This window comes from Harpia harpyja, chromosome 26 (genome assembly GCF_026419915.1).
Source record: "Harpia harpyja isolate bHarHar1 chromosome 26, bHarHar1 primary haplotype, whole genome shotgun sequence".
Lineage (NCBI taxonomy): Eukaryota > Metazoa > Chordata > Aves > Accipitriformes > Accipitridae > Harpia > Harpia harpyja.
This window is the reverse complement of record NC_068965.1, coordinates 100169-114804: the sequence shown is the minus strand read 5'-3', so window position 1 is coordinate 114804 and position 14636 is coordinate 100169. Positions and strand designations below refer to the sequence as shown.

Here is a 14636-nt window from a genome sequence, read left to right as displayed (position 1 = left end):
AAGTGTCAGTAACCCTGGAGTAACTTGTGAGTAGCCTCGGGGTGGGGGATTGGGTAGCCCTGGAGTAAGAAGTGGTGGCTGGGTGTGCTTGGAGTAAGGGGTAAGTAACTTCAGACCGACGGTTGACCTCAGAGTAATGACTGTGTGGCCACAGGGTATGTAGTAACCCTGGAGTAAGGGCTGAGCACACTGCAGGAAGGAGTACTCCCCCCCACCCCCCCACCCCAGCATACTGAGTAACTTTTGCAACCTTAGTGCAAGTTTTGACCTGTAGTAGTGGCTGAGTAACTTCAACGTAACAAACCTCAGGCTACTTCAAGATATCTGACAAGAGCAAGGGCTGAGTAACAGCTGTGAACCCCAGAATATGGGCTGAGCATGCCCTGGAAGTGAAGTAAGCTCAGAGTAAAGGGTAATTAACACCACGGCGAGCAGCCAAGGGGGTGTATCTGTTGGGTATCCTCAAAGGGCTTGGAAGAGCGGAGAGAGCAGGAAACACTGGAGTTGAGGCCAAGTAACCTCTGACTAAAGAGACGGCATGGGTCAACTGAGTAACCTCAGAGTAAGTAGCACGGGGGGGGCGAAAGAGGGAGGGGCTGAGGAGGGTCATGGGTCTGAATAAGCAGGAGAGGGGCTTTGTATCATCCGAGTAAAGGCTGAGTACCAAAGGCGGCGCCACTGTGTAACCCCAAAAGCCGCCACATGGGGGTTAAACAGGGCTGGCTCACTAAGGCCTTAGTAACCTCTGAGTAAGTGTTGAGTAAGTATTGAGTAAGGCCAAAGTCCCTTCTGAGGACCCACCACACAAGCCCAGTTACAAGTGTGGAGCAAGTCAGCATTAAGATGCAAGTAACCTGTTACTAAGGGCTGAGTAACCTCTGCATAAAATGGGGGGCGGACCAAGATTTGTGTAACGCTGGAGTAGGGCTTTGAGGAAGACGTAACCTGGGATTAAAGCGATAAATAGGGAGAGCCAAGTAGCAGAAAGTGGTGAGTAAGGGCTGAGTAGCTGCGCCAAGGAGCCGGGCAGCAATGGAGGAGCAAGCACATAACTTCCGAGGAAGGGTTGAGTAATGCTGCCATAAAGAGCAAAGGCAAAGGAAAGGGGTGGAAAAGGAACCACATGGAGTAACCCTGGAATAAGCTGTGAGTAGCAATAACGTACCAAACAACCCCAAAGTAAGAGCTGAGTAAGCCCAGAGTAAAGACCTCTTTGAGCAACCCTGGAGTAAGTTCTGGCTAGAAGTACTGCATGTCCTCAGAGCAAGAGTGGAGTAAGCCCAGAGTAAGGATCCACACACACACCATGAGTAACTCTGGAGTAACTTCTGACCAAAAGTACCAATTAACCTTAGAGTAAGAGCTGAGTAAGCTCAGCATAAGGAACCCCATGAGTAACCCTGGAGTAAGTTCTAAGTACCAGTAAAGTACCAACTAACCTCAATGTAAGGGCTGAGTAAGTTCAGAGTAAGGACCCCATGAGTAACCTTGGAGTAAGTTCTGCCTAGGAATAAAGAACTGGGGAACCTCAAAGTAAGAACTGAGTAAACTCAGAGTAAGGACTTCCACGAGCAACCTGGGATTAGGGGGAGGACGTGCAGCCCCCCCCGGGCTGAGTAGTGTCTGAGTAACCAAGGAGTAGGAGCTGAGTAACACTGGAGTAGCGAGCAAGTAGGGGCTGAGGAGCCGTGAAGTAAGGCTGGAGTAGGGCAGGAGCAGCCGCAGAGCTGGGCCTGAGCTGCCTTGGAGTAAAGGGGGAGTTGGGCCTGAGTAACCCTGGAGTAACCCTGGAATAAAGTGGGAGTAACCTTGGAGGAAGCTCCCCCAACCCTGGGGGGCACCCCCACAACCCGGGGGGGGGGGCACCTCCAGAAAGTGAAGAAACCCCAAGTAAGGCCCAAGTAACCCTGGAGTAAACTGTGAGTAACCTCCGAGTAAGCTCCAAAGGGCATTGCCACTTCCCCCAAACCCCAAAACCGCCCCGCAGGTGGCCCCCCCCCCGCTAAGCCCCACCCCTGCAGGGGGAAGGGCAGATATAAACTCTTATTTATAATATTGCCTTGAAAAAATAAAACTCGAAGTAAATGGGGGGGGACCCTCAAAATCGAGGGAACTCCCCCCAAAAAATAGGGGGGTGCCCCCCCACAGTGGGGGGGGGGGGTGTCCCACATGACCCCACCCCCCCAAAATCCAGCAGTGCCTCTTTGGGGGGGGCTTTGGGGGGGGAGGGCTGTAGTTTAAGTTCAGGGGTGCCCCCCCTGCCAGTTTGGGGGGGGCTCTGCCCCCCCAATTTTAAAGTGTCCTCCCCCAGCTTTGGGGCAACCCCACACACACACTTTTGGGGTGTCCCAGGTGGGGGGGGGGGTCGCAGCAGCAGTCCATGGGCTGTGGGGAGAGGAAAGGGTTAAGGAGGGGTCCCCCAAAATGGATGACCCCCCCCCCCAAACTTAACCCCCCCCCCATTTTTTGGGGTGTCCATTTTAGGGACCCCCCCATTTTTTAGAAGTCCTCCATTTTGGGGAGCTCCCCTATTTTTTGGGGGGGGGCTCTTCTATGGGCAGGGTACCAATTTTGGGGGGGGTCCCAGATTTGGGGGCACCCCAAACTGGGGGGGAGCCTCCACATTTTGGGGGGGGTCTGGTCCTCCCATTTAATTGGGGGGGTCCCCATTTTGGGGGCAGTCCCCATTTTGGAGGGGATCCCCCCCTTTTAAAGAAACTGCACCCATTTGGGGGGGGGCCACTTCCAGGGGTGTCCCCACTGCAAAATTCTGGGGTTCCCCCATTTTGAGGGGGGGAGGTTCATTTTTTGGGGGGTGTTCCCCATATTTGGGGGGATATTCTCTCTTTTTGGGGGGCTGCTCCTCAATTTCGGGAGGGGGTGGATGGAGGGGTCCCATGAGGGGAGCATCCCCATTTTAGGGGGGTTACCCCAATTTTGGGGGGGGGGGGGCAGGCCCTACCTGCCCAGCGTCAGAATTCAGTGTCGAGCACCCGAAAGGCGGAGGAACCTGGGGAGAAAAAGGGGGGAGTTCAGGGGGGGGACACCCCAAAAATTGGGGGGGGCCAAGGGGTCCCCACCAACTTGGGGGGACACACACCCTGGTTTTAGGGGGAGGGATCCCTAGATTGGGGAAGATTCTAGATTCTGGGGGGTTGTGCAGATTTGGGGGGGGGCCTCCTAGATTTTGGGGATCCCTGGATTCTGGGGGGGTCCCCAGATTTTGGGGGGGGTCCACGGGTTTTGGGGAGGTCCCTGGGTTTTGAAGGGGTGGGTGTCTGGATGTGGGGGGGGGTCCCGGGTTTTAGAGGGGGATAGCCCAGATTTTGGGGCGGGGTCCCCGGGTTTTGCGGGGGGGGTGGTCTGGATCTGGGGAGGGCCCCCAGATTTGGGGGGGTCCCCAGGTTTCAGGAAGGGTCCCCCATATTTTGGAGGGGGGGAGGTCTGGATTTGGGGGGGGGGTCCCTAGATTCTGGGGGGGGTCCCCAGATTTTGGGGGGTCCCCCACATTTTGGAAAGGGGGGGTGTCTGGATTTAGGGGGGGGGCTCTAGATTCTGGGTGGTGTCCCCGGGTTTTGGGGGGGTCCCCGAGTTTTGGGGGGTCCCCAGGTTTTGGGGGGGAGTCTGGACCTGGGAAGGGGTCCCCAGGTTTGGGGGGAGGGTCCCCAGGTTTGGGGGTGCTGACCAGGGGGGGGGCAGGGAGGCCGAGCGCAGCCCCGGCTCCTTCTGCAGCTGGATCTCCTTCAGCGCGAAGATGGAGGTGGCTGGGGGGGCGTGGCCTCGTGTCAAGGGGGGCGTGGTCACGCCGAAGGGGGTGTGGCCCTGCCCCAAGCCCATCCCCACCGGAGAAAGCCACACCCCACGTATTTGCATAGGTCTTCCCATGCCCAAGCAGAACCCCTCAATGGGCAATAAAGCCCCACCCCTTCCGGGGGCCCACCCACACGTAGCTAAGCTCCACCCCTGAAGCACCTCCCACTGCCAGCCTGCCCCACAAATGGGCTCCTCCACACCCCGTGAAGCCCCGCCCCTTCAAGACTCTGCCCACCAGAAGGCATGTCCCTGAAAAAGCCCCGCCCTGCCCTGCCCACCACTGTAGCTCCACCCACTCCAAACCCTCAGCCATGAAGCCCCACCCCTCCAAGGCCCCTCCAGGAACCCGTACCCAAAGCCCCACCCACTTCAAACCCTGCCCCACAGACCCCGCCCACTTCAAACCCGCCCCTCAGGCCCAACCTACTTGAAACCACACCCCCCTCAAAAGCAAACACACCCCAGCTCTGCCCACACCCCCACTGCAACCCTCCCACCACCACCCTACCCCCCCCCCCGGTCAAGGCTCTGCCCGCTTGATGCCCCGCCTCCCATAAGCCCCGCCCCTTCTCCCCAGGCCCCGCCCCCTTCCCCGAGGTCCTGTCCACTCACTGTCCGGCAGGGTGGTGACACGGGGCCCCAGGCAGGCAAAGAACGGGTGGGCCATCGCCTCCGCCGCCGGCAGCCGCCGCCGCCCCTCGAACTGCCCCGCCCACCCCGTCAGGACACGCCCACAAGAGGCGGGGACACGCCCCTTCCCCTTGTGTGCATGGCCCCACCAATCCCCGTCCCCCCCCATGTGGCATCCCCCTCCCAATGCATGCAGGGTGTGTTGCCCCCCACCCCAGGGCGGGGTTTAAGCTCTGCCCTTATGGGAACAGCTTATGCCCCGCCCATGTGGGACGGGATTGGGAAGCCACGCCCCGCCCCCCGGGGAAAGCAGGGTGTGGCCACAGTGAGCATCTACCGCTTGGGGGTAGGGTGGGGGTGAGTGAGGGGGTGGAGCTTGGGGCAAGGGGGTGGGGCCATGGAGGGTGGGGGCAGGGGCCACATGGCAGGGGTGGGGCTAGCACCGGCCCCGCCCCCCCCTCACCTGCAGCAGTTGGCCCAGCAGGTCGGCGCCGTCGTGGTCCAGCCTGGTAGGGGGGCACGGGGGGGGGGGTCAGGTACCCCCAACCCCCGCTATGGGGCAAAGCTGCCCCCTATGGGGCAAATACCCCCCTATGGGACAAATACCACCCGCTATGGGGCAGCTCCCCCCCCGCTATGGAGCAAACCCTCCCCACTATGGGTCACCCTTCCACTATAAGCCAGGCCCCCCTTGCTACGGGGCAGCCCCCCCCATGGGGCAAACCCTCTCCGCTATGGGTCACCCCCCCACTATGGAGCAACCCCCCTGCTATGGGGCAAACCTTCCCCTGCTATGGGGCAACTCCCCCACCCTCACTGCGGGGCAGCCCCCCCCACTATGGGTCACCCTCCCCTGCTATGGGGCAAACCCTCCCCACCATGGGACAACTTCCCCTCCCCCCGCTATGGGGCAGCCCCCCATCCGTGGGGCAGACCGTGGGGCGTGGTGCAGCAGCCCCTCGGGGGGGTACGGGGGGTACTTGTGGGCCCGGAATTCGGCATTGGCCCCGATCCCCGGCCACGTCTCCTCTGTCGGGGTCCCTGGGGGGGGGGGGGGGGTGTCACAGGGGAGCGGGTCACGGGGGGTGGACCCCAAAACCCCCCCTGCGACCCCCAAGTCCCACCGGAGCCCTCCAAGTGACCCAACCCCCCAGTGACCACAGCCTCCCCACCATCCCTGGGGACCCCCCCAGCCCCCCCCCATCTTGGACCCACCCCCCCAGTCCCGAGGCGTCTCCACCCAAGTCCAGGGACCCCCCCAAAATTGCCCCCAACCCCCCAAATTTGCCCCAAATCCCCTTCATTTACTCCAAAACCCCTTAATTTGCCCCCAAATGCCTTTATTTGCCCCAAATCCCCTTTATTCACCCCCCAAAACCCCCAAACCCCCTTTATTCACCCCCAAAACCCCTTTATTTCACCCCAAGCCCCCTAAATTTGCCCCAACCCCCCAAATTTCCCCCAAATTCACCCCAAGCCAATTCACCTCAATTTCTCCCAAACTTCCAAAATTTCCCCAAAAATTTGCCCAAAATCCCCCAAATTTGCCCCAAAGTACTTAATTTACCCCAAATCCCCCAGATTTCCCCCAAACCACCCAAATTTGCCCAAAACCCTTTTAATTTACCCTAAATTCCCCCAAGTTTTCCCCTAATTCCCCCAAAACAGCCCAAATTTACCCCAAACCCTCAGCATTTCCCCAACTCTCCAGATTTGTCCCAAACCCCTTAATTTACCCAAAACCCCCTGAATTTACCCCAAATTTCCCCCAAAACCCTTAATGTACCCAAACCCCTATTTCCCCCAAAACCCCTTTATTTACCCTAAAACCCCTTTATTCACCCCAAAACCCTTTATTTACCCTAAAACCCCTTTATTTCCCCCAAATTGGCCCCCAAAAAACCTTAATATACCCCAAATCTCCCAGAATTTCCCCCAAATCCCCAAATTTCTCCCAACCTCCCCAAATTTGCCCAAATCCCTTAATATACCCAAACCCCCCAAATTTCCCCCAAATTTGCCCCAAACCCTCTGAATTTCCTCCAAACTACCCCAAATCCCCCAGAATTTCTCCCCAAATCCCCCAAATTTTCCCCAAACCCCTTAATTTACCCCCAAATCCCCAAATTTCCCCCAAACCCCCTAAATTTGCCCCAAATCCCCCAAATTTACCCCAAATCCCTTAATACACCCCAAACCCCCTGAATTTCCCCCAAACCCCCCCATTTCCCCAAAACACCCAAACTTCCCCCTAAATTTGCCCCCAACCCCCCAAATTTCCCCCCCCCCCAATTTCCCCCAAATTCCCCAAATTTGCCCAAAATCGCCAGGTTTTGCCCTGTACCAAGGAGGCGGAAGATGAAGTGCAGCTGCTCCTCCACGGTGGAGCCAGGGAAGAGCGGAACCGCCCCGTCACCATCTCTGAGAAGATGCAGCCCACGCCCCTGCGACACCCGTGCCAGGCCCTCGTGCGAGGCTCCCCAGCCTCGTGCGAGGCCCGAGACCCTCGTGCGAGACACACCCCCCCACCCCGGGAACAGCCCCCCGCAGGCGTGAGTGCTCCCAGTCCTCATGCAAGAACCCCCTGGGGTGGCACAGGGTCCCATCATGGCCCCTGTGCGAGCTCCCTGTCCTCGTGCGAGACCCTCATGCAAGACCCTTGCGCGAAAGACCCCCTGCAAATACCCTCTGTAACCGTGCGAGAGCCCGCGGTCCCCATGCAAGACCCCTGGACCCCCATCCTGGCCCCCGTGTGAGCCCCCCAACCCCCAGGCAAAGCCCCCATACCCCCATGCAAGATCCTTGTGCAAGCTCCTCGTGCGAGAGACCGCCTGCAAATCCTTTCTAGTCCTGCACAAGAGGCCACAGTCCCTGTGCAAGACCCCTGGGTGGACACAGAGCCCTATCCCCCATCCTCGTGCCAGGCTCCCGGTCCTCGTGCGAGACCCTCGTGCGAGACCCTCGTGCGAGAGACCCACTGCAAATCCCCTCTGGAGCCACATAGGTGCCCGCAGTCCCCGTGCAAGACCCCTGGGACCCCCCATGTGAACCCCCCCAAGCCCCGCGTGAAGGCCCCAAGCCCTTGTGTGAAGCCCCCCAAGCCTTTGTGCGAGGCCCTCGTGCGCTCACCACATATCGATCTGGGTGGAGTACTCGGTGGAGCCCAGCAGGATGTCGGGGGGGGCGGTACCAGAGCGTCACCACCTCGTTTAGAGTACGTCTTCGTCGGGATGGATTTTGCCCGGGCCAGGCCTGGAAGGGGGGGGAGGAAGGGGGTTATCGAGGGGGGGGGTCCTGGGGGGGCAAGTGAGGTCCTGAAGGGGGGAGTTGGGGTCCCTGGGGGGTAATCGGGGTCCTGGGGGAGGGGCAAATGGGGTCCCAGAGGGGGAAATTGGGGTCCTGGGTGGGGGGGCAAATGGGGGTGCTAGGGGGGGAGCTGGGGTCCCTGGGGGGAGAATTGGGGTCCCTGGGGGGGGGATTGGGGTCCCAGAAGGGGAAATTGGGGTCCGTTGGGGGGGGAGCAAATGAGGTCCCAGAGGGGGAAATTAGGGTCCTGGGGGGGGGCAAATGGGGTGCTAGGGGGGGAAGCTGGGGTCCCTGGGGGAAAATTGGGGTCCCTGGGAGGGGAATTAGGGTCCTGGGGGGGGAATTGGGGGTCCCTGGGAAGGGAAGTTGGAGTCCCTGGGGGGGCAAATGGGGTCCTGGAGGGGAGAGTTGGTGTCCCTGAGGGGGGTAATTGGGATCCCTGGGGGGGGTGGTGTCCCAGGGTGGGTTTTGGGGCTCCCAGAGTGGGTTTTCAGTGTCCCCCCCCAGAATATTTTAAGGGTGCACGGGGTGGGGGGATGATTTTGTGGTGTCCCCCCTCCTTTGCTGACCGAAGTCGGCGAGTTTGAGGTCCCCGCGCCGGCTGAGCAGGAGGTTTTGGGGCTTGAGGTCGCGGTGCAGCACCTTGTGCCGGTGGCAGAAAGCCAAACCCCGGAGCAGCTGGAAGAGGAAAAAGCTGCCCCCCCCCAGCCCGCAGCCCCCCAAAATGGCCCCTTGCACACTCGTTGCACGCTTCGTCGAATGCTTATCGCGAGCCCCGTCGCGTGATCGCGGCCCCCTCGCGTGGTCGTGGCCCTCCTAAGCAGTCCCAAAGCCTTCGCGTCCTTAGAGATGGCAGAGCTCCTCATAGGTCCCTTTGCGCGCCCCTCGCACGCCCCTCGCATGCTCGTCGCACAGCCCCTCACACGCTCGTCGCACAGCCCCTCACACAATCACAGCCCCCTTGCACGTGCAAAACCACGTTATGAGGTCCCAAACCCCTCGCGCTCTCCTGGGAGATCCCAGACACCCTCACACACCCCTTTGCACACCCTTTGCACGCTCGTTGCATACCCGTTGCACAATCACAGCCCGCTTGCACGTACAAAGCTACGTGATAAGTTCCCAAATCCCTCACGCTCTCCTGGAAGATCCCACACCTCTTCATAGATCCTTTCGCACACCCTTTGCACGCTCATTGCACACCTCTCACGCACTCATTGCACGCCCATCACACAGCCCCTTTTACAATCACAAGCCTATTGCACAGATAAAGCCACACAATGAAGTCCCAAACGCCTCATGCTCTCCTGCAAGATCCCAGACACCCTCGTAGATCTCTTTGCGCACCCTTTGGACACTCATTGCACGCCCCTCGCACGCTCATCACATGCCCGTCACACGATCGCAGCCCCCTCGCGCAGCCACAGTCCTCCTAAGCGGCCCCAAAGCCTTCGCATCCTTCTTGGAGATGCCTGAACTCCTCATAGATCCCTTTGCACGCCCCTCGCACACTCGCACGTCCATCACATGCCTGTCACACAGCCCTTACACAATCACAGACAGACCTCTTGCACATATAAAGCCAGATTATGAGGTCCCAAACCCCTTGTGCCCTCCCAGGAGATCCCAGACATCCTCACAGATCCCATTGTACACCCTTTGCACGCCCCTTGCGCACTCATCACACACACACTTGCACGCTCACCACACAACGCATATCCCCCTGCACGTGTAACACCACCTTAGGCAGCCCCTAATCCTTCGCATTCTCCTGGGAGATCGCAGACTTCATTGTGTGGCCCTTTGCATGCCCCTTGCATGCATGTTGCACACCCATTGCACGCTCCAGACCCCCTCGCATGCCCCAAGCCCCCTTGCACATCCCCAAGCTCCTCGTGTTCTCCGTACACAGTCCAGAGCCCTCGCATCCTCCTAGTACGCCCCAAGGCCCCTCGCACACCCTTTGCACACCCCACACTCCCTTGCACGCCCTCGCAGGCCCCTTGCACGCCGCAGGGCCCCCTCGCTCACCCCCTCAGCACCTTGCACGGCCCCCTCCACGCCCGCCACACACCCCAGGGCCCCTTGCACGCCCCTTCCACACCCTCGAGCCCCTTCTATGGCCCAGATCCCTTTGCACACCCCTCACATGCCCAAGACCTACTCACATGCCCCAAGCCCCCTCGCGCATCTGTTGCACACTCCTTCCACACCTCAGACCCCCTTACACACCCCTCGCACACCCGACCCCCCCTCGCACATCCTTCACACACCCTCTCCACACCCCAGACCCACTCGCGCACCCCTTATACGCTCCTTGCACGGCCCAGATCTCCTCACACGCCCCTGACCCCCTCACACCCCCTCACACACCCCAGATCCCTTTGCACGCCCCTCGCATGCCGCTTGCACGCCGCAGACCCCCTCGCACAACCCAGACACCCTTGCATGCCCTTGCGTGCCCCTCGCATGTCCCTCACAAAGCCCAGGCCCCCTCGCATGCCCTCACATGTACCAAACCCTCTTGCACGCCCCTGACGCCCTCACACGTTCCTTACAAGCCCTTTGCACGCCCCAGATCTCCTCATATGCCCCTTACACAACCCTCGCATGCCCCGGCCTTCCTCGCACGCCCCTTGCACACTTCTGATCCCCTGGCACATCTCTTACACACCTCTTGCATACTTCAGGTCACCTTGCATGCCCTCGCACGTGCCAGACCCCTTCGCATGCCCCCACAGCCCCCCCCCCACCGCTTGCACGTCCCTGACTCCCTTGCGTGCCCGTTACATGCCCCTTGCACACCCCCTGAACCCCTCGCATGCCCTTGCACGCCCCAGACAGCCTCACACGCCCTTCGCGGCCCCCCCGCACACCGCCCACACTCCCAAGACTCCCTTGCACGTCCCTTGCACGCCCCTTGCACGCCCTAGCCCCCCTCGCATGCCCCTTACGCACCCCTTGCACACCCCGACCCCTTTGCATGCCCTTGCATGCCCCAGACCCCCTTGCACACCCCTTCCATGCCCCTCGCACGCCCCGGCCCCCCTCACACACCCCTTACACGCCCCTCACACACCCCTGACCCCCTCGCACGCTCCTTACATGCCCCTTGCACACCCCGACCCCCTCGCATGCCCTTGCACGCCCCAGACCCCGTCACACGCCCCTCGCAGCCCCCCGCATGCCACTCGCACTCCCAAGACTCCCTTCCACGCCCCTGTCCCCCTCACACACCCCTTCCACGCCCCTCGCAACGCCCTGTCCCCCCTTCGCACTCCTCTTACCGCCTCATATACCCCAGGTCCTCTCGCATGCCCCTTACACACCCCTTGCACGCCCCTGACCCCCTCACAAGCCCCTTCCAGGCCCCTCACACGCCCCGGCCCCCCCTCGCACCCCCCAGACCTCCCCCCGCCACCACACACCCCTTGCACGCCCTTGCACGCACCTTGACGTTGTGCATGCTGATGACGCTGCCACAATCATCCAGGTACTGCTTGAGGTCCCCGGTCCTGAAATGGGAGGGAGGGGAGGAGGAAACCCTGAAAATGGGACAGTTAGGGGGGTCCCGGGGGGGGTTTAGGGGGGTGCTAGGGGCATTTGGGGGGGCCCATAGGGCATTTGGGGGGGCTTTAGGGGGAATTGGGGGGCTATGGGGTTATCTGGGGGGGCCCTGGAGGGATTTGGGGGGGGCCCTGAGAAGATTTAGGGGGGGTCTATGGGTGTCTGGGGGGGATTTGGGGGGGCTTGGGGGGGATTATGGGAGTCTGGAGGGGAATTGGGGGGCCCTGGGGGAGATTTGGAGGGAGCTATGGGTGTCTGGGTGGGAACTGGGGGGACCGGGAGAAGCGAGCAGAGGAGGTTTTGGGGTGCAGGGGGGGATTTGGGGGTTCAGGGGGTGTCTTGGGGTGCAGAAGGGCAGGTTTTGGGGTGCAGAGGGGTATTTGGGGTGCAGGAGGGTGTTTTGGGGGGGGACGACACATTTTGGGTCGCTCACCAGGTACTCAAAGACGAGGGTGAGGCACTGGGGCGTGTGGACGATGTCATGCAGCGTCACCCACGTTGGCATGTTTCAGGTCGCGCAGCAGGGACACTGCGGGGGGGTAGACACGACAGCAGCCTCAGCCCCTGCCTGCACCCTGCCCACACTCTGCACTCGTGCGAGCCCTCATGCGAGCCCCCCCCGTGCAAAGCCCCCCCAGCCCTCACGCCAGCCGCACCCACACAACCCACCCCCACCCCCTTAGTGTCACCGTGTGTCTGTGTGTGTGTCCCAGAGTGTCCCTCCCGGCCCTCGTGCGAGGCCCTCGTGCGAGGCCGGCTCACCCTCGCGGATGGCCGTGCAAGGGGCCCCCTCCTCGTGCTCCAGGCGGATTTCCTTCAGGGCCACCAGGTTCTCCGTCAGTTTGCTGCGGCCCTTGTACACCGTGGCGTAGGTGCCCTGGGGACAGCGGGGGGGGGGGGGGACAGGGGACATGGGGGATGTGGGGGGACATAGGGGGACATGAGGGACATTGGGGGACACATGGGGACATTGGGGTGACATGGGGGACATTAGGTGACATGGGGATGTGGGGGGACACAGGGACACAGGGTCATGGGGGACATGGGGAGGATGTGGGGACATGGGGACACATGGGGGGACATTGGGGGGACATGGGGGACAGCGACACATGGGGACATGGGGGACATTGAGGGACGTGGGGACACACGGGGACATTGGGAGACATCGAGGGGGACATGAAAACGGGGGGGGGGACAGTGACACATGGGGACATGAAGGGACATAGGGGACACGAAGACCCATGGGGGGACATGAAACAGATGGAGGGCATGGCGGGGGGGGGGGCGGGACACCTGGGGACACACCTGGTGGCCCTGCCCCACCCCTCCTGGGACCGCCCCTCACCTCTCCCAGTTTGTCCAGTTTGACGTAGGTCTCCAGCTTCCCAAAGCCAATCTCCGACTGGAGGAGGGGGGACGACAAGGTTACTGGGAGAACTGGGAAGCACTGGGGGGGTGGTACCAGTCCCTCCTCCCCCATACTGGTTTATACTGGTTCATACTAGCCTGTACTGGTTTATACTGGTTTATTCTCGGACACAGCAAGGCTTGGGGGACACTGCTGGAGGGGACTGGGAGCAACTGGGAAGCACTGGGAGGCCCCAGAGCATGATGTTGGCCTATACTGATCTATATTGCTCCATACTAGTTTATACTGGTCGATACTGGTCCACGCTGGTTTATACTGATCCATACTCATTTATACTGGGACGCACCAGGGAGAGGCCACGCAGGCAGCGGCCAAGGGGATGCCTCCAGAAGGGACTGGGGCACGCTGCAGGGGTTATTATTAGTTCCTACTTCTCCGTGGTGATCCATATTGGTCCGCACTGGTTTGTACCGGTTTATACTGGTCCCTACTGGGACGCACCAGGGAGACGCGGCGCAGGCGGCGGCTGAGGGGCCCGGGCAGCCCCAGCCGGTCGAGGCCACCCTCGGGCAGGCGGGTGTCAGCTGGCAGCGACAGGCGCTTGTTGATGTCCTGGGGGGGGGGGGGGGGGGCAGACAAGTGACCTCCAGGGACCCCCAAAACCCCCCAGGACCCCCCTAAAACCCCCTCAAAGCCCCCCAAAACCCCCCCAAACCCCTGAGGACCCCTCTCAAAAGCCCCCAGGATGCCCAAGACCCCCCCAAGGCCTCCCAACCCCCCCCAAATCCCCCTCAAAGCCCCCCAAAACCCCCCCAAACCCCTGAGGACCCCTCTCAAAGCCCCCAGGATGCCCAAGATCCCCCCAAGGCCTCCCAACCCCCCCCAAATGCCCTCAAAGCCCCCAAAACCCTCTAGTACACCCCAAAGCCTCCCAGGACCCCCACAAAAACCCCCAGGACCCCCCAAAGATCCCCAGGACCCCCCCAAAGATCCCCAGGAACACCCCCAAATACCCTCAAAGCCCCCCCCAAGCCCACCAGGATCCCCCCAAAATCCCCTCAAAGCCCCCCAACCCCCCCCAAAGCCCCCCATGACCACCCTAAAAATCCCCAAGACCCCCCAAAACCCTCCAGGACCCCCCCAAAACCCCCCCAAAAGCCCCCCAGGACCCCCCCCACCTCGGAGGAACCAGGGCGAGCCGGGTGCTGGCGCAGGCGCAGGCGGACGGGGGAGGCCACCTCCTCCGAGGACGTCCCGAGGGGGGGTCACTCTCCCCATCCGAACCCATCCGCCCCTCCTCTGCCCCTGCCTCTGGGGAGTGGGCGGGGGGGTCAGGGCACCCCAAAACCCCCTGGGAACCCCTCAGGTCCCCAGGGACCACCCCCCCAAAACACCAAGACACATTCCCCCCCCCCCCAACCCCAAAGCCCCCCGTGTCCAGCCCCCCAGGGCCCCCCCAACCCCAAAGCCCCCAAAGACCCCCCCCAGGTCCACAGGGCCCCCCCCACATCCCCCCTCCAGGGCCCCCCAAAATCCCTTGGGACCCCCCTCCACCCCTCCAGGGTCCCCCCAATCCCCCCCCAGGGACAGGGGACACAGGGGGAATAGATGGGGGACATGGGGGGGTCACAGGGGGACATGGGGGGACATGAGGGGACGTGAGGACAGGTCACCTGGGTATAGGGGGGGCGGATGGGGGGGACATGGGGACATTTGGGAGGGGGACAGGGGACCTGGGGACAGATGGGGGGACGCGGCGGGGGGGGGACATGGGGACATTTAAGGGGGACATGGGGACACAGGGGGGACGTGGGGACAGGGTACCTGGGGATGGCGGGGGGCAGATGGGGGGGACACAGGGGGGACATGGAGGCAGGTGGTGGCACAGGAGGGGACATGGGGACAGGATACGGGGACAGATGGAGGGACGTGGGGGGGGACGTGGGGACAG

The 14636-nt window shown here is 61.7% G+C and overlaps 2 protein-coding genes across 2 annotated transcripts in view; both read right to left on the bottom strand.

Annotated features, from left to right (window-relative positions):
- Nucleotides 1-128: 128 nt before the first annotated feature.
- Nucleotides 129-8666, bottom strand: LOC128135971 (uncharacterized). The gene is made up of 9 exons (XM_052775053.1): nt 8319-8666; nt 7573-7695; nt 6788-6887; nt 5379-5484; nt 4907-4949; nt 4426-4516; nt 3631-3764; nt 2963-3010; nt 129-2385 (listed from the first exon to the last, which is right to left on the bottom strand). Exons 1-9 carry the CDS (start codon nt 8649-8651, stop codon nt 2293-2295), a joined length of 1071 nt encoding a protein of 356 aa, XP_052631013.1. The 5' UTR covers nt 8652-8666; the 3' UTR covers nt 129-2292.
- An 836-nt stretch (nt 8667-9502) lies between these two features.
- LOC128135952 (cyclin-dependent kinase 16-like) overlaps nt 9503-14636 on the bottom strand; it is a 6309-nt gene continuing 1175 nt past the window's right edge. The window contains 9 exon segments of the mRNA XM_052775026.1: nt 9503-9520; nt 11201-11382; nt 11734-11809; nt 11811-11845; nt 12079-12193; nt 12662-12718; nt 13187-13297; nt 13864-13943; nt 13946-13996. Of these exon segments, the coding sequence (XP_052630986.1) occupies nt 9503-9520; nt 11201-11382; nt 11734-11809; nt 11811-11845; nt 12079-12193; nt 12662-12718; nt 13187-13297; nt 13864-13943; nt 13946-13996 (725 nt within the window).

Bases quoted from the DNA above. Each gene is read 5' to 3' on its own strand.
- LOC128135971 (XM_052775053.1), bottom strand. From the start codon at position 8,651: ATGCGAGGGGCGTGCGAGGGGCGCGCAAAGGGACCTATGAGGAGCTCT. The intron at 4,950-5,378 runs GTCTGCCCCACG...CCCCCCTACCAG, and splicing joins CTGCTGCACCACGCCCCACG to GCTGGACCACGACGGCGCCG. The intron at 4,517-4,906 runs GTGAGGGGGGGG...TGGGCGGGGCAG, and splicing joins TGCTGGGCCAACTGCTGCAG to TTCGAGGGGCGGCGGCGGCT.